The sequence below is a fragment of the Myxozyma melibiosi genome, assembly GCF_037950935.1.
Source record: "Myxozyma melibiosi strain Phaff 52-87 chromosome Unknown BZA70scaffold_2, whole genome shotgun sequence".
NCBI classification, from domain to species: domain Eukaryota; kingdom Fungi; phylum Ascomycota; class Lipomycetes; order Lipomycetales; family Lipomycetaceae; genus Myxozyma; species Myxozyma melibiosi.
The window spans coordinates 388,338-406,878 of NW_027042916.1; the positions used below are offsets into that span (position 1 = coordinate 388,338).

The following is an 18,541-nucleotide window of genomic DNA, read 5'->3' on the forward strand; positions in this document are numbered from 1 at the left end:
CTCAGGGAAATGGGCTCAATTCACGTAGTCGGGTGCCGAATTTGTCGGCGAGCATTCTTTTCTCTCGGGACAAGGGTTTGGGCAGTGGTTTAGGCTTTGGGGCCTAGCCCGCTGAAAGTAGTTAGCGCGCCTGCCGATTGCCAGGTACTGCTTGAAATGGTGAATCAGCCGCAGAAAAGTTCGTACTATATTCGTTAAGGTTTATATACCTGTTTCGGCGCTGGCTCGCGCGGTAGCTGGTCGCGCAGGTACGGCAAAGAGGTACCCAGTCTTTAAAGTTTTCCGGTAAAAAGCAATTCCAGCAAAAGAAAAGTTGCCTGGCCACACAGACGCGACCCAGACAGCGGTATTCTCGAGAAGCGATGAGCTACCATATATATCGCACACCACCGCGCTCTCGCTAATTTCTGATTGCCACGGCACGTCTCCTTCCAATCTATCCTCTACCTTACGACACCTAGCACCACTTCCCCCTTACATCAATTCAGCTCGTACAATTGTCAATGGATCTGCTCGCTATGTCCTCGAACGGTGACGTCTCGTCGTGGGTGTCCTTCGACGATCAGTCCTCGCCCATCACTCCCTCAGACGAGTTCCTGTCGCCGTCGTTCTTTGCATCCTCAGCTGCACTTACTGGCGCTTCTCTCCTCGACGCATCGACTTCGATCTTGTGCAAGGATGATGACACACTCAACGATCTCTCATTCGATTGGCCGCACAAGTCTGTTAGCTTATCGGCTGATTCGGACTTCTCTGGCATGAACTTGCTCGACAACTCTTTCCAGGCGTAAGTTTTTCATCATCAACACGAAGCAGTCTTGCAGTTGATCAAATCTAACGTGTCTTTCTTCATTTTCACAGACCTAAGCAGATTTACAACGATGTCTGCCCTAGCGTGCATGATCTACAGAACAACGCGGCGGCCACAGCGGCTGCTATCGCCGCTGCTATCAATAGCAACAACCTCTCTGCTGCGACTGCGATTCTCGCCGCGCAGCAGCAGCAAAACCAGCAGCCGCAACAACAACAACGACAACTGCAGCCACAGCAGATGAACAAGAAGATGTTCACAAACCTAACGTTCGCGGACATGACTGGTGCTGATCTTGACTCTGATCCCAGCCTGTCGCAGTTCGTGTCAATGCAGGCGCAGAGACGGATGCGTCTTTCACCGGAAATGCAATCGTTCTCGTCTGCGTCGTCGATCTCCTCAGCCTCGTCGTCCGAGTTCTCAACTCCGATGTCCTCGCCTTCCCTCACATACTACCCCTCCAACAACAACGCCTTCAGCGCTGCTCCTTCATTAACCTCCCCTGCATGCTCTCCCATTCCTCCGGTGTCATTGAGCGGAAACTCAGACAGCTCAGTGTCGCTGGCGATGGCTGTTGCTGCTGCTGCCGCTTCCTCGCTCAAGGCCGGCCAGCCCTCTAACGGCGCTGCTCCAGTTCGTCCTCCGCGCGCGCCTCGCAAGCAGAGCGAATCGCGGATTCCCCTGCCTGACCTCCATGCTCGCATGGGACTCGCACAGGATCCCGATGAGGCCCGGTCGCGAGAGCAGCACATTCTTGGAATCCTACAAGACCAGGGATTCCCGCTTGGTGAGCGGACTTGGATCCGCGACACTGAAGAGAAGGAGAGGCGAAGAATCATTGAGGAGATCTACAAACAGACCTATGAACTATACGGCTACGAGCGCAGCTTGCTCGAGGTCATTGTCCGTCGCGGTGCTTACTACCTGATGCAAGGAAGACTGAGACGGTTACGGAGATCGAAGAGACACCACGCGAACGCGAATGGCACTTCGAGTGAATCAAGTGTTACTGGTGACTCTGGCTCTGAGGCAACTAACAACATCGCGGAAGAGGAAGATCACAGCAGTAGATCTGGTTCGGAGGAGGCGGATTTGAAGGAGGATGAGATGGAGGATGAATGAGTACTACACTTTACACTGTTACTCAATCATGATCATATGCGGAGTCATTTTTGTATTAAAGGGAAACGGGCTATATTACGGGGTGTTTACATTATGCTTTCTTGTTTTGGCCATCTTCATTTGTGAGTATTTGTATTTTTGTTACTATTTTGGTGTACAGAATTGGGCTCAGCACTTTTTGGCTTTGTTGTATTGTTTTTATCAGTTTATTTGCCATATAAATAGTATTGACTTTTTAAATTGAGATGTTCTTATCATCCTCAGCTTCTTGAGAATCAGCCGTCTGTAGGAGTAGCCGCCCACCCTCCCACACTGGCATGACTTGGTGAGGAAGGGGGTTTGGTGACTAAGGAGTATGGTGTTATCATTTCTAGGGGATGTTCATTCCGCTGCGTGGCGCTGTTGAGAGTGGAGAGATGCGAGAGCAAGGAAGGGAGAACTACAACTTTAGACTTTGATCTCGAAGGCTAACTACCGATCACTGCTATTATTCGTGAACCTGCCTCAATTCCAGTCACTTCCTGAAGCGCTACTTCCCTTGCAATTTCCATCCGGTTGCTACCGGAACGGGCGAGATAATCACAGCAAATTATCTGAGACTGGTGCTTGCCCACTATCTGATCCCAGAATGTTAGAGATTAAAAGCACGACGCGACGTGGCACCAACCACGTGTAACTCTGGCCAACAATGTGTTACCAAGTAAATTGAGAATTCGTTTTTTTTAAAAAATCAAAAGCTCAACCCCTGACATCATTTTATCTCCCCCCGTGTTCCCAGTCACCTTCGTTCAATAATTTTCTCTCGTTTAGGTTGCTCTCATCCTACAAGCGTTCTCTGTTTGTGGCATTCTCGTATCGCTCGGATCAAGCGGACAAGACAGGAAGGGGTTTTTCCCTGCGCCGGGTACTATGTATTTATGTTGCAAAACAGCACTCCAAACGGCCGACAAAATCCCTGTTTCCCTTCGCTCGTTTCTGTTGCAATTTAATCAAATGGGCCCTCGCTAACTTTCCTCCGAACCCCTTGATTCAATTTCTCTTCTCCACTCCTAATCAAATTGCGTTGATGATCCCTACAAGGTCCCCCGGGGCTTTTGCGCTTATTGCTGTGATTGTAGCTGCTATTGATAAGGTGCCGCAACTATCGGAACTTCAGATTCCGATACGTTTCTCTCCACACCTGCCAGACCCAATACTTCGTCTGCGTTGATTGGATTGACGATCAGGCATGCCACTTTGCCTTGCAGAGTGCCTTCACACTGCTTGCTAGTGCGCATTTCTGTGGGTGATCAGAGCCTTCAGCCAGCCAGTAACTACCACCGACCGCCCTGCCCGCGGTCGAGCAATAGTAGCCAATTGCTGCCAAGTCCACATATATACAGTCTCTCTTTGACTTTGAAACTCTTGCGCTGAAAAGAGTCGCATACGTGCGCCCGATGCTTTTCTATATCTACTATTATTGCCTTTCTGAGGATTATACGAGCTTTATCTCGATAAAAGTTGAACCCTTTCTCCTTTTCCCCATCGTCATCTAATTAACTATCGATTATTTAGCCCACTCCTGGCACATAATGGCTGAGCGAAAATCAAAACGGAAAAAGCTGCGCTCTGCTTTCGACTACGTGTTCATTCTTTCACACGAAAAGCGTGGCCTGGTTCGTGCTCAGAAGGCCCATACTAATACGCGCTCAAGCCTTCATGTGCGGCACCAAAAACTCAATTCTCATTTTTAAGGCTTTGTGCGGCTCACGGTAAATTTGATGGTTATTTTAAGTCACTATGGCCGCTTAGTCAGGTAATTCTGTTATCTCTGCCCACTCTTCGAAAGTCAAGCTAGAGATAGGACAAAAAATTAAAGCAATCCCTACAATGCCCCCTGTGGCCATCAAGTCATCTTTTAGTCTTCATTTTTGTTTACTCTGGCGTATGTGACTTCAATGCGAGCAGACACCTCCCCACGGCCTAATCCGAGTTTTCAAGTCAAGGTGATTAAAGTTGTCGTTGGGTGAAAGCGGCAAGGGGCACACGCGGGCCGAGAGTCAGCTCCAGGCGAGCACTGGGCTTGGGGCGCTTTACTTAATTGGGTCTACGCCCTGCGTTTTTCTCTTATTAAGGGACCAGGGGCTACGATTTTGGGGAGAACACCTGCCTCGATGGAGACGCGTTTTTGGTCCGAATTCTCTTGTTACGACTAACTTGTTGATTTCGTGTATCTAGAATCGTGAACTACTGTTCCAGTTAGTCAATTCTTTTCAGCTGCAGAACTAAATGGCTAGTCCGGTACTGCTGTTCTATTGGGCGAAGGCCAAGGGGCGCTTGTTCTCGTCACAGCATGCAGGACTATCACTCTAGTTCGGTTTGTTCGCTTCACTCTCTGCCTAAGGTGCAATACAACTTTGACATCTCCCCCATATTTTCTAGTTTCTCGTCAATAACCTGCATCGCCAACCTACCGGCTTGACGTGAGTACCTCCGACGGTAAATGCAGATTTTACGCCAACGCATGCACTTCAGCACATTCATGGACAGTAGCAGAGAATCCTGCCGTGAAATCATACAGATATGTGATGGTCACCCTTATGTCAAATCAAACAGCGTATCAATCCCGTATCCTGGTGATTGTCTGTTTGATTCCTGGAATTTTGCACCTTCAACACCTTAGTTTCGCTGCAGGTTCATTAGTCAACTCCCGATTTCTTTTTTTCCTGCCTGTGAATGCATGCAATTGCTGTTTCCAAGGAAGTAATAAATCGGTTATTAATATTAGATTGATGACCATGGAGATTTCAATAATTTTTTGAATGATATTGACTATAAGCCTGTATTTCGCTGTAAAACGTACAGACCCTTAGAAAACCCCCCGACTGGCTGCTCCGATATACAGAATCCGAAAATCAAAAGTGCTACAAACCAAACAGCCAAAAAGTCATGCAGGCGTATAATAAATATGCAGTAATGCGAATAAGACAGGTATAATAACGACTCACAGCCAAATTCCTTCGTTTCCAACTATCACAGCCGTATCCCGTACCAGATTGTCAAGATCTACAGGCATGCAAATGCAATCCAGCTGCATCGTGCTCTGCTGTTGGTATAGAGTAGGGAGTCACCCGCCGAATGTTCGGCCTAGCTGGAACAGGTATCGCAGTTCGCCGTGATACCTGTTTTCTCCAGATTACCCATTAAGCAAGAGAAAACCGATAGCTGGTGCAGATGGTGAACGTCGGATCAGATCAACCGCTCTTCCCAAAAGAATTTTCACGGACCATTCCAGCTTCTAACGAAGTTTTCTTCCTGTTTCGGAGCCGAGGGCAGTAGAAAAGGAAAAAAAATTTCTGGAACCATTTCGCCCAGGAACATACTTCTTTCGGATTCGTTTCTTAAAACGTAGAGTCCAGGAACCGCAAAAACTTTTCTCGACTTTGCCACTCACTCTATTTTCATCCAGGCCGACGGTAGGAGCGCCCGAGTTCGAAAGCTTCGCTGGCGAGAACTGGATGGGGTGGCAATCGGTGTTTGGCGTGTTGAACGAGGGCGTCGACTTACCGGGTGATGTGCGAAATGCAATGTCATGCAATGAAACAGAAAGATATGGAGGAGGGAGTATTTATCATCAGCTTCATATTAATCAAACATCGAGTAATATAATATTCTTGGTGTGATTTTGGAGCAGTTTGGGGTTGGGGGAAAGTAACAAGCGAGTCACAAAAGCAATGTGGAACACAAACGTGAGTCTGCCGGGTTAAGCTAATTCCCCATAAATTTTTAAAATGGGTTAGGGCGCATACCAATCGAGCTCCAGCTTCCAACCGTAATGGGAAGTCCATTTTTGTGGATCAGAGCTCGATCGAGAGGAAGGCCGGTCGAGCCGGTCGGAGGAAGTCGCCACTCAGCCATATCTTGAAGATTGAGCAATTATCTCAGGGCTTTTGGACATGGCCGATGCTGGAAAATAAAGGAAATTGCATCACCGTTTTGAGGACGATTGTCATGAAATCTCGTGTTTTTTACCAATCAAGGGGGCTGATGAGCTGACGGTTTTACTCTTGCCATATATTCCGACAAATAATTAATGATTTCGCCGGATCGTGTCCGGAATGGGCTATAACGATCTTAGCCTAGCATCGCATTCGTGCTCGACACTCTTCTGAGTGGGTCTGGCTAAAGGGACGTGTGAGAGTGGAAGCCGAGTAGAGAAGATGAGCTTTGTTGCGCGATGTGCATCAACAGATGGTGAAGCTACTTCTTCCTATATTCTCACGCCCTCAAGAGCCATCAAAGATACCCAATTATTCCGCCCTGCCTATCAGCACTAATTATCAAATTTCTTGACAGGCCGGATAGATTTAGCGCATAAAGGTCAACGTCAGCATTCCTCTCGCCGTTGGTGTTGGTAAAGAGGTACAAGCGGCTCAAGCGTACAGATTTGTCAAGTACGTCCCGGATTTCCGTCCCATCTTCGCCATCAAAACTGTCAACTGATTGCACATTCGACCTATCAACTATCGATCGGGCGGAACTTCGGTGTTCTACAAGTTTTCTGTAAATTGCCTGCTTAGCTCATCATTGTCGCAGATTCTAGGCACAGGGAGTTCACTGGTCCGATTTCGCGAATGCGCTGGCTATCAGCTATCACACTCCGATTTCATAGGATCCCGACGCGCATTTAGAAGCTGAAACGACCTTTATTCAACGCGTAAAATCACTGGGGCAGATCCAAACTTATTATGCGCATCATTCCTACCGTTTCAAAACGTTTGTCCAGCTAACTAGGCGTTCTCCTTCACTATCGATCGGCTGATCGTCACTTTACTGCTGGATTTGATCTAAAGCATGGATTGGATTCAACGCCAAAAATCCAACCGTCGCCTGTCATCCCAACGCGCTGGGGACGGGTCTGGCTCTGTTGTCTCTAAGTTTATATAAAAGTTATCCCCGTCACGTTTAGCAATATCTTCAGCTTTTGTCTCATGGAAGAGCGCCGTTCGTGCTAGCTAACCCTTTTCTCGTTAAGATGGGCGAGAAGGTCTTCTGATACCATCTCCAGCCCTGTGGGAAGTACGGGACCAGCCCATAGTTTCTCTACCCCGCATTTTTGCCCTTGATATCTTTTTAAAAATATATTCTGTATGTCCACTTATTATCATATATAACCGATATATCCATTGTACGGTTGAAGAAGCGAAGTTATGTCATGGAAGTGGTGTGTTTCTGCTTTGTACGTTAACTAACTTACTCCGATGACGGGCTAAGCTAATATATTGCCTCGGGCAATACGCATCAATCCGACAGGATAGAAAACAAAACAAGTTCATTGAGAACAGAGGCACATGTATGACTTTCCAGACTACGCTATAAATCATCATGAGGATAGGGACCACTCAAAGATCAACTTCGTCCCATAATACGGGCTCAGATAGCTGGACCTTACGTGTGCCCACCCAAACCGGCATGGCACACGTGTTGACTAGTGTGTGCTTTAGCGAAAATGCTAAATCGTAGAACGTTAAAATGGTACAAGATCCAATACCACGTAACCACCTCAATTCTCCTTGTAAAACTATTTGGGAATGGCAAAGGGAGCATAAGACAATATTTTGCATCAGAATACTGCCTGACTTGTCTTTTTGAAGTGCCTATCTGAGAAAAGCGTGTGGACGTTGCTGGGCGGTTTTGACAACGATTTGGCGGGCGGGCGGACGGCGATTGACGATTGAGACACTCGATCTGTATCACAGCAGCAACTCTACCACTCAACCTAAAATTTCCCTCAAAACTGGAAAGGAGGGCCATAACTTAGACCCTTCCTCAGAACGGCACGCACACACAAAAATTCAAGGAAAAAACCAACTACGGAACAATAAGCACAACGGTTTTCCGTTTACTGATTTTATTTACTAGATCTCGTTAATGGCCTTAATACCGGTTGCGCGGAGGTTGATCGTGTGATGCGAAGCAACGCGATCTGGGAGTGGCACTGCCGGAACTTGGATCCTACGAAATCCAGACTAAGAGAAACTAAGCCCAGCCACGGACTTTTGCGGGCACTGATAAAAGCCATAGTCACAGCGCCCGGCCTGCTAGTTCGGCGTCCGAGGGCAGAGGACAGAGGTTTGAGCAAAGCTGGAAAGAAGATGGAAGGATCTTTAGATTTAATAGAACTTGCTTGGGGCCGCACGACACAGGCCTTTTACAATGCGAGAAAAAACAATTTTCAATGCTGAGAAGTGCCCCGGCTGGGTCCCGAAGTCTTTGGTTATTGAGTGTTTAATATACTCTGCAAATAGAAAGGGACATTTCAGTCATTGATTTACTGAATCATCTAGATGCTGATCCGTACAGTAGCTCTCTTTGCCCTAAAGAGATTTAAAACGAATTTTCAAGATAGGGGGCATCCGTCATCTGGTGTTTGTGAAATCTGAGGTGCATTACACCTACGGATCAGACCTATCAAAGACCAATAGTGATTTTCCCCGCCGCTGTTGGACATTGAATTCCGGAAGCAGAGCCTTCGATCGCCGAGAAGCGTTCCAGCGCACTGGGAAAAAAAGTTTTGACAGACTCAAGATCCAACAGATCCAGGGTAAGACTAACCCGATTAAGCCTTAGGTTAAGCACAGCTTCCAATTTGGCTCTTAGGTATGTCTTGGAAGGTGTGTTGACCGAGATTAGTTCTCCGTGATTGCCATCTCTTTGATCATAGCTCTTCGATCAAGTCGATGCCTTTTTTGTTTTCTGCAATCCCTGGCTCACGATGCTGTTTTCGATCGATCGCTGCTTCAAGTATGCCAAGCACTGCAGTGCAGTGAATATGCAAAAGATCCCCATCGATGCCAAGGTCTACCCCGTAAAGTGAGAACGACAAAGGCCAGGAATACGTCAGCACTTCACCCAAGCTCGAGCTTCAACGCCGTTGATGATTACGGCGGAGGACGAAGCCGATTGCGGCGCGAACTCCGATTCCCGCCCTGCCATCTCTGTTTCGTTCAGGGTATTTGCCTCTCTTACTTTGCTCGGACCACTATCCTATTAGACTGAATGATTTTCTTGTCTTCCTATCCCTGCTTCAGAACTCTGTCGCTCGAGGGCTGTGCTGCTTTTGACTTCTACTCGTTCGGCGAGCAAGGCCAGCTGGTTAATGTCAACTAACTACCCAGTGGCGCTGAGTACTATTACTCGCGCACGTACAGTGCTCAACCGTACTCTGCTATTTATATCACGATAGGGTCTTTCTAACTGTTGTTCGTGCCCAGCCATGGCTCTTGGAGATCTATATTAATTGGAACACCCAAAGATTGGTAAATAGTAAATCAAATCTATTGACTTTAGCTGATTTGAATTGTTCGTCGCCAGTTCTTAGTCAAAATCATGACATATTCCATTGTTCGCGTTGTTGGACTCAACTCAAGCTGTTCTCTCCAGGATCGTTTAGAAAGCTACTTAAGAATACGAGCCGCGGGCGGCATCTACGACGAGGGCAAAGCTTAGGGAGTGCTCTATAGATCTCTCACACACTCTCTCTTTCCTACTCTATCGGAAAACTAAAGCCGGAAATGATCACCATTGTGATTGGAGAGAAGCTATCGAGGCAAAGAACACAGGATTACGTTTCGATATTCGCCACTGCTTGGTGGAAAACTGTTAAGGTCCGGTATGATATGAAACTCAGACCTCGTAAAGCTCTTTGCAAATTGTTCATTCATTACCCTTTCCTCCTTCCGCTTTCTCTCGCGCCCTTCGCCGTGTGCTCTCTAGAGAAGCGGTGTCGTCATAGATACACGCCGTGACTCTCTAAATCTATCTCTCTCGGACAATGATACCGAACGGGACTCTAATTGAGTATTTGCTCTCAGTAGCATCACGAATCGTCATCGTTCCTCTCTGACGTTCGAGTATCACATTCGACGTCTGCTTCGTGCACCGCTCGCCGTCATAGAAGAGGGCCGACGGCGCTCCGCCGAAACACCGACTGTCGGGAGTTCTATTGATCCTATGCTTCTGGCGCCGAACAGCTTCGCTCAAGGTATATAGAGACTTGTAGAGGCTATCATGGGTAAAATCTCAAAGCATTCGGCCGAGCTGTTACCTGTCCGTTTTGCTCAACCATCTGATAGCAATAAATTGCCACTTTACCGACCACTAAGACTTGTTGATATGCTATGCTCATATCTGCCCCGTCACAGTCTTGTTCCGCGCTCAGAAATGACGTTCCGCGCAAAATAGCTCGCAAATCGCTTATTCTCTTGGATATATATTACAGTCTCGGACTGACTCTCTTGGGGTAATATATATGCCTGCGATTGATGTCATAATGCTTCCAGAACAAAATCCGATTGCTAGTTAGTTCTTTACGGTGCATTAGGAACCATCGTCTTCGGATTTTCACTCTTATTGAAAGCCTGGGCTCGGAGATCGATGTGCTCACTTGCTATTAACCGCTGTAATGACACAGTCGAGCGAGGCTGGACTAGTACTCAACGCTCAGTCAAGCTCCAAAATTCACCCGCATTCGTCTGGTATTGAGAGCTGGGTTTTGAAAAGAAAGAAGAGTACTGCCAGAATGCTCATGGACGCGTAGATAGTCCACAGCCGCTCGTCTCTGCGCTCCTACGTTCACGCATTCCTCATTAAACTGTACCACTCATTCTCCGGGGTAAGAAACATCGATCTATGGGCTTATCAGGTGCAGCTATTTAGCATTGGAAGGACATCACAGCACTGAAGCAAGAAGCTCGAAGTTATCGTGACGGCACTTGAGTTCATCGAACTCGATCTGTCGCTGATTCCTGCGTGTGTTTTCGTGAATAAGTCGGACTCACCACAGAGAATAGAATTTTATCAGGTCATCTCGTGATGAATTCCACACAATGGCATAGTCACACAGATGAAATGTGAAGGCTATCAAGAGAACAACAAAGGAACAAACGCCAGAGAACAGACACACGAAATAGAGACTGCTCGAGGATGGAGTGGTTGATTAGGGTTGCGTATTTTCCTATCGTCCTTCGCCGCGGCTAACCGCAGATCTGTGGGCTCCTTCCGCCATCAACCGAGAGAACAGTTCAAGAGCGAGAACATCATATTTTGGTTTGATACCGACATATAGATGGACCAGCAGCACGCGATCTTCCAGGACTCTCACGAAATACGCAATGGCAGCGCTACGGCTCTTTCCCAAGCTCCACAACAGCCTCATCAGCAGCAGCAGCAGCATTTGACAACCGAGTTCCCGTCGACGGCGCAACGAAGTTCAGCCTCCGCGTCCCCGGCCCGAGAAGGGTCCATCGCTCGGGGTGGGTTCCCATTCAAGAGATCATATAAGGCATGCTTGCACTGTCGAGAACGCAAGGTGAAGTGCGATCTGGGATCGTTAGAAAACCCTTCTGAGCCGCCATGTGCGCGGTGTAAGCGCGAAGGCCGCAAATGCCATTTCGTACCTAGTCGGCGTGGAGGCGCGAAAAACGTCAGGGCTGGCAAAGCAAGGAAGTATTCAGATCTAGCGAATTCAGAAGAAGGCAGCGAAAACGAAGACGAGGATTCTGGTCGAGCAAATTCAGAGGACAACGGACCGAACGGCAGGCAGCCGAAGAAATCCCGAGCGGAGCAGAAGATCACCGGCTCATTGATTAAGGATCGGGGGCTGCACACTGCGGCCGACGCCTTGAATATTCTCGCTCATGTGGCGGATTCTGCAGAAGGAAAGGATAGAGGAGATGGATTAGCAGAGACAAACAGCACGTCGCAGCCATATAAGCGGATAAAAGCGAAGGAGACCCATTCTCGTTGGATATTCAGGTCGTCGAAGCTCAGTCTATTTTATCCCGTTCAGGCCGGAATAATTAGTGAATCCGAGGTCATGATCCTATTGAGATTGTAAGTCGGTTTTTCACTCTCAAAATCGTTTCTCTGTGTGCTAATATTTCATGTTCAGCTTTTTCGAAACGCTGCACCCCTTCTATCCCTATATCCCACCCGGGCTGCAACCTCCAAACAACCTGGCGGCTCACCCTATGCTCCTAGTAACCATCCTATCCATCTCATCTCGCTACTGTGCATTACCTGATGTATCTGGAGACTTGAATCCGCCTCCAGCTGCGGGGATGACAGCGCGCTCAAAAGAAGTGCACTCTGCGATATGGACGTATGGCGAGAGTCTCATATCGCAAACCGTCTGGGCCGAAGCTAGCAGCATCTCTTTAGCAACCGTTCTAGCATTCCTTCTACTATCGCAATGGAACCCGAGATCTGTCCACCGCCGAAAAGGCGACTACGCAAACCCGACCCATCTTCCTAGCAACGACGAAGACGGCCGCGGCCCTGAAGGCGGAGGCGGATACGGCGGCTTTGCTGCCGCGCGCCGAAGCGATCGGATGGCGTGGATGATGATCGGAGTCGCGATCCGCCTTGCGCAGGATATGAATCTTTTCTCGAAATGGCGGGAGATTTCGCTTGCTTGTTTCTATTCGGACATCACGCTCGCACTGCGACTGGGGCGGCCGTCCATGCTGTCGTATTCGTTTCAGGAAACATCCACGATTTCGTTCTCGGCGCTGGATAATGCGAAGCTTGACATTTTGCGGATTCTGTCGTTTGCGCACCAGAGTCTGTACTCAAATCCAGAGTCAATGTACAAGATTCTCAATTCAGACAGCTACCTTCCCCTGTTGCGTTACTTTCGTTCACGTCTTGCTGCGTGGAACACAAAGTACCAGCTACTGATTATTGAAGACAAGATTGAGCGTGAATCTTTGATGCTGGAATACCATTACGCCGAGCTATATATTTATTCGCTTGCGCTTTCGCCGCCCGGTCACCGACAGGTAGACGGATCACTCGCAGATCTATATATCTTGCTCGCGACGCGAGCCGCTGAGCAGATAATCAGAGTTATCCAGCGAGTATATGAAACGGGATATTTGCGATGGGCGCCGATTCATTGGTTTGTGCGCGCAATTCACGCAGCAATCTTCCTTGCCAAGGTATTAGCGCTCGAACGCGACCCCGACCCCGACCGGCAACAGGAGCTTATATCGTCGATTCGTGGGCTGGCGTCTACACTGCGAGATGCATCGCCAGACGATATACATCTTGCGACAAAGTATGCCGAGACGCTGTTCAAATTATGCGATAATATTGAGACTGAGCTGAAGAAAGCGGCGCCGCAGGAGAGCGATGTCGCGCAGAGCCAGGGTCCGTCTAGTCAAAGGAGTGTACCCGGTTCTTCGGACGACGCCACTGCTCACAATGGAGGCAGTCTAGAGTCTCTGGGCGAGACCAAGGACGTGGAGAATAACATATTTGATTCGGCGTACGGAGCTACCGGTATGGTTAATCTGGAAGATATGAAATGGTTCATCGACTCCTACGGTATCGGATTCGACGGTAACTTCACTGGTGAGCCAGAGTGGCTTGCAACAGGTCTGGTGTCGACTACCACTGCCCCAACAATGCCGCATTATGATAGCGCAAGCTTACCTGATGGGGTGGCGAAAGAATACGTTGACAATGGAGGAGCGAGTATATCGCCCGATGAGCACGCTCATATGATGCATAACGAGATGGGACCGCGGGAACGGATGCCACACACATCGCAGTATATGGCTCCATATTATAATCTGAACTCCTCGGTACAGCAACAAACGAAACCAGTACCCGTATCGCGATCTCCCTATACTCTGCCTCTGCTACCCGAGCTACAGAAAGATTCGCAACAGTCACATCATTATCAGAACCAACACCAACAACAGCACGAGCACCAGCAGCAACATCCACAAGCACATCAATCCGAGCTGTGGAATCACGCTCCACAGCATTAGCAGGCCGAGCATCAGAATGGGCATATCATTAATTCGCATACCCAGCCACCGATTCCACCGAACTCTGAGCATATTGAAGGTCGCCCTGAAGACAATAATGTTTACAGATATCAATAGATGCAGGATCTGGGGCATAAAAGATATAAAGAGGCGTAGGGAATTTGTGTTTTTATACAGTTATAATACTTTGTATTAATATTCTGCTACATTTATACCGTCTAATATATAATATACGTATACAGCATTCTTATGTGATGTTATATTCTCTATCGCATGCCGTTTTTCCGGTTTAGGCAAGATAAGAGAAAAACCAGGACTTATCGATATGTTTTGAGCCGCACAAATGCTAATGCCGGCGTGAGCTGACCTGTTCGAAAAAGCCTACGCAGCGCGTGCACTAGAGCAAAGCAACCTAGGTCAAAGTGAAATAGGACAGCACGATAACAGCTTTTTGGGCGAGATATTTGAAACTGCTGTTATTGACTGCTAGGTTGCTCGTATGGATATGTTTTGAAATCGAGAGTGATTTACGAGAACGCCACGACAAATCAGTCTCTTTCAACCATTCCGGAAACTCCTGAACGACTTCATTTACCCACCACCCTCGCAATCACCAGCATCTGTTAATGAACGCGGTTCGAAGCTATATTTTACGGCAGCAGCAAGCAGGGTTGACGGCGGTTGAGCGCGGGTTCGTTGCCGAAGAAGAAGACGATGGAACGACGGGGTCGCAAACAGACCGATCGTCGCTCTATAGCGCGAGCATGTATACGGCTTATGAAGGCGAATATGACGATGAAGAGACGTCGTCTTTGACGGAGAAGGAGGGGTATAATGGGTCAGAGGATCCAAAGAGTAGGAATGGGCCTGCGAGTGGGACGGCGCAATCTGAATCAATACAGTCTCCTTCGTCGACGTCGTCTTCCGGCTACGATCAGACTTCAACTCCGGAGCTACTTCCCCACAAACCGAGACCGGTAGTTACGAGGAAGATAACGACTTCAGCTTCTGGGGTTTACTTCTCGAGTTTCGAAGATCTACCGAAGAACTTAGTATAGGACGGTTAGCACAAACCGCACCACCTGCAGCTCAGTATTACGATAAACACGATTCGGCAGCTGGGTTGGTGAGAGATATACTTCCCGCCGCTGGATTCTTCACAACAATAAGTCCCGACGACCGAGGCCACATGCGTGCAGTTGGCACGCGCCGAACCATGCCAAGTTCAAAGACTACCGTTTTCTCAAAGATATTTCGGGTGGCAGATGAACACGTTCCTCAATGCCGGGAGCTGGTTGACCAAGCACTCGAAAACGATCTGGATCCTTTGTGTCGATATCTGAGGGGTCACCTTTCGTCCAAACACCCGAGTCCAAACACGAGCACATACAAACGCATGCAGCGGTACCACTCCACAATCCGCAATATCTTCCTTCGCCGAGCGGCCGTTAAAGGCGACATTCTAATCCGCGCAAGTGTAATGACTGAATCCTCGTCCTTGCCCACCGCTCTACCGCAACAGACAAACGACTCGGAGCCATTGCTGTCGCAAGCGACCGGTATCACAATGGCGCCTAGTTATATCAAAGAAATTTCTCCCGTGGTGGGCTTTGCGCAATGGCGTGTGGTGCTGGAGAAACATTCGCCTTACAGTCTAAGGCTTTTCCTGTTTGATGTGCAGACTCTGCCTGCACGGATGAACGTGCTACTTGATGAGTTCTTATATCTTTTGCAGGCTGGTAGTTTGTTGAGGTCGATGTCCTTCGTGCCGGAGTTTCCTGGCGGAGTAGTTGATGAGTTTCGATATTCGCACTACCTGCGCTCGAAGCGAAAAATTCAGAAACGCGTTTTTCAAGGGAGAAAGTACATCACGGTTCAGAACTTGGTTGTGTCTGATGAGTACCGGAACGAGGGTATAGCTTCTCAGCTGCTGCAGTATGGCCTTGATATGGTATGCTCTTCTTCACCTTTATAGATCCCGTGTGCAGTTACTAATTCATCAATTCAGGCCGACACTCAGAATCTTCCAATATACATGGAAGTCTCCTCTCTACCCCTGCTAATACTATGCGAGACATTTGGCTTCAAACTAATCCACGAACTCCGTCTCATCGATCCCAAAACATCCAAACCAGCAGCAGCAGCAACAATGGATGTCACGCAACCTTTACTATCATCATCAAAGGCGATGGGTGTACCGCAGAGCTGCTCGGTCTACTGCATGGTGCGCGAACCGGATTTGAAGAAATTAACGCCTCTGCCGGTGTTGCCGCCGTCGAGGAGGAAGTCCTTAGACGAGGAAGTGGAGAAGTACTGAGTTGAATATTTGGGGAGGGTTTCATACATATGGAGTTTGTTTTTCCTGTGGATCTTGTTCCGACATCATTTGTTCAAGCAGCTTGGAATTTAGGGTACCTTTTTTGACCATTTGTACAGCATTTGGAGGATTTTTGCGCAAATTATATAATTAGTTTTAGGGAAATTCCATAAATAACACCTTGGCCTCATGAGTTGCTCTCTTCTTGGTCAACGTTCTTGAAACTAGTCTTGCGGTAATCCCCCACCGTTTTCGAAGCAGGCCCCCAGATCTCTGCGATCCTGCTCGAGAGCGCCTTTCCGATTTTTTTCCTTGCAATCCTCGCGTTTCGATCACACCGGTTCATGATCAAATCTCGAGAGGCTTGTTCTCCATTTCTGTTATACTCCTCTTTCAGTGCTGTCCATAGATGTTTTGGCGTCGGAAACTCTTTTTGAATCTCAATTGCCTTTTCCCATGAGATGCCGCTGATTGTGAGAAGCATTCGTAGGAATACATCGCGGACTGTGAGGTTTCCGGATTTCGAGCATGTCGATTCAAAGCGGGAGTAGGAAATTGCGTATTGTGTGTTTGGGTCGGTGGTGTGTAGGTTACCAATCAGGTAAAGATAAGTATCGTGATCGACAGCGGCGTCAGGGATGATATGAATAGGCTTCTTGGTGTAGACTTCTTCGAGATGCTTGCTTAGACGAGCGAGGTATTTGGATGTTTCCTCAACACCGGAAGTCCGCTTGAGAAAAAACTCGTTGAAGACCTGGGTTGACATAATCGAAGTTTGGACGGCATCGTGCATAGTTCCGAGATCGACTCCGGGTGACTCCTCGATGATGTACATCACATTGCGCAGTCCGCTTCTCAACAGTCTATATTTCTGCTCAAGAAATCTTCCATCTTTGATACTGCTCATCAGATCGTCTGTTCGTTTCCGTTCGACGATGTGGTCAAGCACAACCTGTTCGCCCGTAGCTTTGTGCTCGGCGACCCATAGCATATCACCAAGTCCTAGTGCCCTGCCCCTGGCATTCACACCAAGCTCAACTAGCGATGACACAAAAAACTCTCGATTCTCCTTTGATCTAATTTCTCGTTTATCGACAAGAAGACAGAGGCTGAACGTCCCTGGCTCCCATATCCTAGGAGTGAACTGGGGAAGAGGAATGTCTGCAACTGCCGCCGTACTATCAGCAATAGATGCACTGTTGACTAGACCTGCTCGTGAGGTTGTCGATGCGGGTCTCTCGATTGGTTGAAGGTTGGAAAATGAGTAAGTTGAACGGCTAGCAGCCGCTGGTAGCCGACTGGGTTGTGAATTGAAAATGCGCTGTGTCGGGGGACTGGACTCGTCGTCAGAAGTGAGCGAGCCGAAATCGACGTCTTCTGTAGATCTCTTCGTTCCTCGAGAAGACTGTGATCCCCGAGTAGGCTGTGGTCCTCGAATAGGCTGTGATCCTCTAATAGGCTGTGAAGCTGTATTGCTCTCAGTCTCCAGAGTGGTAAGATTTGAATCCTTTTGTCTCGCCTCTGCCACTGTTTTCATCTTGCTCGCAACCTCCTTCCCCAGATCTGTGATCTCATACAAATGCTTTCCCCGCTTTCCCGTCTCAATCACAAGTTCGTGCTTCACAAGCTGCTGAACCCCCGTCCACGCCGTACACCAAGAAGTAGTGGTCCCGCCCACAGACTGATCCGGATTTCGTCCGGCTGGACTCTCGAACGAGGTATCGCAGAGCGCCTGTGCATGTTCGATGATCTCGGTTTTGGATAGTGCTGGGTCGCCGTATTTAGAGCTGGTTGCAGAGTCGTAGAGGGTAAGGAGGATGGCGTAGGCACCTGAGCGGTAGGCGGGAATGTATTGCTTTGGTTTTCTCTTTGGTTTCGGTCGGGTCTGTGTAGGTTGAGTAGCTGGTGCCTCGTTTTCGTTCGTCTCTGTTTAAATATTAGAATCAGATATTAATCCAGCCGTTAACAACTAAGACACACCTTTTGCTTTTGCTGTTTTGGTTTTCCTAGCCTTTGGTTCTGAAGAAGATTTCGGCCCTGATGTAGACGAAGCAGACGTCACAGTCGGCATCGGCATTCCTGTCGCAATGCAATACTGCTTCAACTTGGCCTCCAGCTGGCCACATATGCCCGGTCCAAAATTCTTCAGCACCAGCATCTCTTTCGGGTGCTGAAACGAAATCGGCGAGGCACTCAGCGTACTATATGCTCTCTTGTACGCGTTTTGCGCTTTCGCTCCTAGCGATTCCGCGCGGTCCTGCCATTCCTTAATCCAGGTCAGGTAGAGGTGGTTGTATGATTCTGCTGACATAGCCACATGCAAGCACAAGGTATTAGTTGACGGTGATTGGGTGTGCCATATTCGTAGGTGTGGGTGGGTTGTGGGGGATTTCTTGATGATGTATTGTTCTTCAGCGAGGCTTCTTGCACGCGTAATGTTCGCGCTTCAGTGAGGCTCAGATACAAGCAGGCTAG

General features: G+C 48.3%; 4 protein-coding genes across 4 annotated transcripts; 3 read left to right on the forward strand and 1 right to left on the reverse strand.

The window, feature by feature from the left end:
* The first annotated feature begins 301 nt into the window (after positions 1-301).
* BZA70DRAFT_274716 (uncharacterized protein) lies at positions 302-2,180 on the forward strand. The gene is made up of 2 exons (XM_064912020.1): positions 302-787; positions 862-2,180. The coding sequence occupies exons 1-2, from the start codon at positions 504-506 to the stop codon at positions 1,931-1,933; spliced, it is 1,356 nt and encodes a 451-aa protein (XP_064769656.1). The 5' UTR covers positions 302-503; the 3' UTR covers positions 1,934-2,180.
* Positions 2,181-10,862: 8,682 nt separating this feature from the next.
* On the forward strand, positions 10,863-14,005 carry BZA70DRAFT_109126 (uncharacterized protein). The gene is made up of 2 exons (XM_064909396.1): positions 10,863-11,806; positions 11,865-14,005. Exons 1-2 carry the CDS (start codon positions 11,040-11,042, stop codon positions 13,747-13,749), a joined length of 2,652 nt encoding a protein of 883 aa, XP_064769657.1. The 5' UTR covers positions 10,863-11,039; the 3' UTR covers positions 13,750-14,005.
* Positions 14,006-14,140: 135 nt separating this feature from the next.
* Positions 14,141-16,507, forward strand: BZA70DRAFT_274729 (uncharacterized protein). The gene is made up of 3 exons (XM_064912021.1): positions 14,141-14,775; positions 14,796-15,700; positions 15,758-16,507. The coding sequence occupies exons 1-3, from the start codon at positions 14,376-14,378 to the stop codon at positions 16,064-16,066; spliced, it is 1,614 nt and encodes a 537-aa protein (XP_064769658.1). The 5' UTR covers positions 14,141-14,375; the 3' UTR covers positions 16,067-16,507.
* Positions 16,254-18,377, reverse strand: BZA70DRAFT_266054 (uncharacterized protein; the record flags this gene model as incomplete). The annotated part of the gene is made up of 2 exons (XM_064911001.1): positions 16,254-17,992; positions 18,047-18,377. The coding sequence occupies 2 exons, from the start codon at positions 18,375-18,377 to the stop codon at positions 16,254-16,256; spliced, it is 2,070 nt and encodes a 689-aa protein (XP_064769659.1).
* Positions 18,378-18,541: the final 164 nt, after the last annotated feature.

Coding starts and splice junctions, on each gene's coding strand:
- BZA70DRAFT_274716 (XM_064912020.1), top strand. CDS start 504: ATGGATCTGCTCGCTATGTCCTCGAACGGTGACGTCTCGTCGTGGGTG. Junction 788..861: donor CTCGACAACTCTTTCCAGGC/GTAAGTTTTTCA, acceptor TCATTTTCACAG/ACCTAAGCAGATTTACAACG.
- BZA70DRAFT_109126 (XM_064909396.1), top strand. CDS start 11,040: ATGGACCAGCAGCACGCGATCTTCCAGGACTCTCACGAAATACGCAAT. Junction 11,807..11,864: donor GTCATGATCCTATTGAGATT/GTAAGTCGGTTT, acceptor TTTCATGTTCAG/CTTTTTCGAAACGCTGCACC.
- BZA70DRAFT_274729 (XM_064912021.1), top strand. CDS start 14,376: ATGAACGCGGTTCGAAGCTATATTTTACGGCAGCAGCAAGCAGGGTTG. Junction 15,701..15,757: donor TGCAGTATGGCCTTGATATG/GTATGCTCTTCT, acceptor TCATCAATTCAG/GCCGACACTCAGAATCTTCC.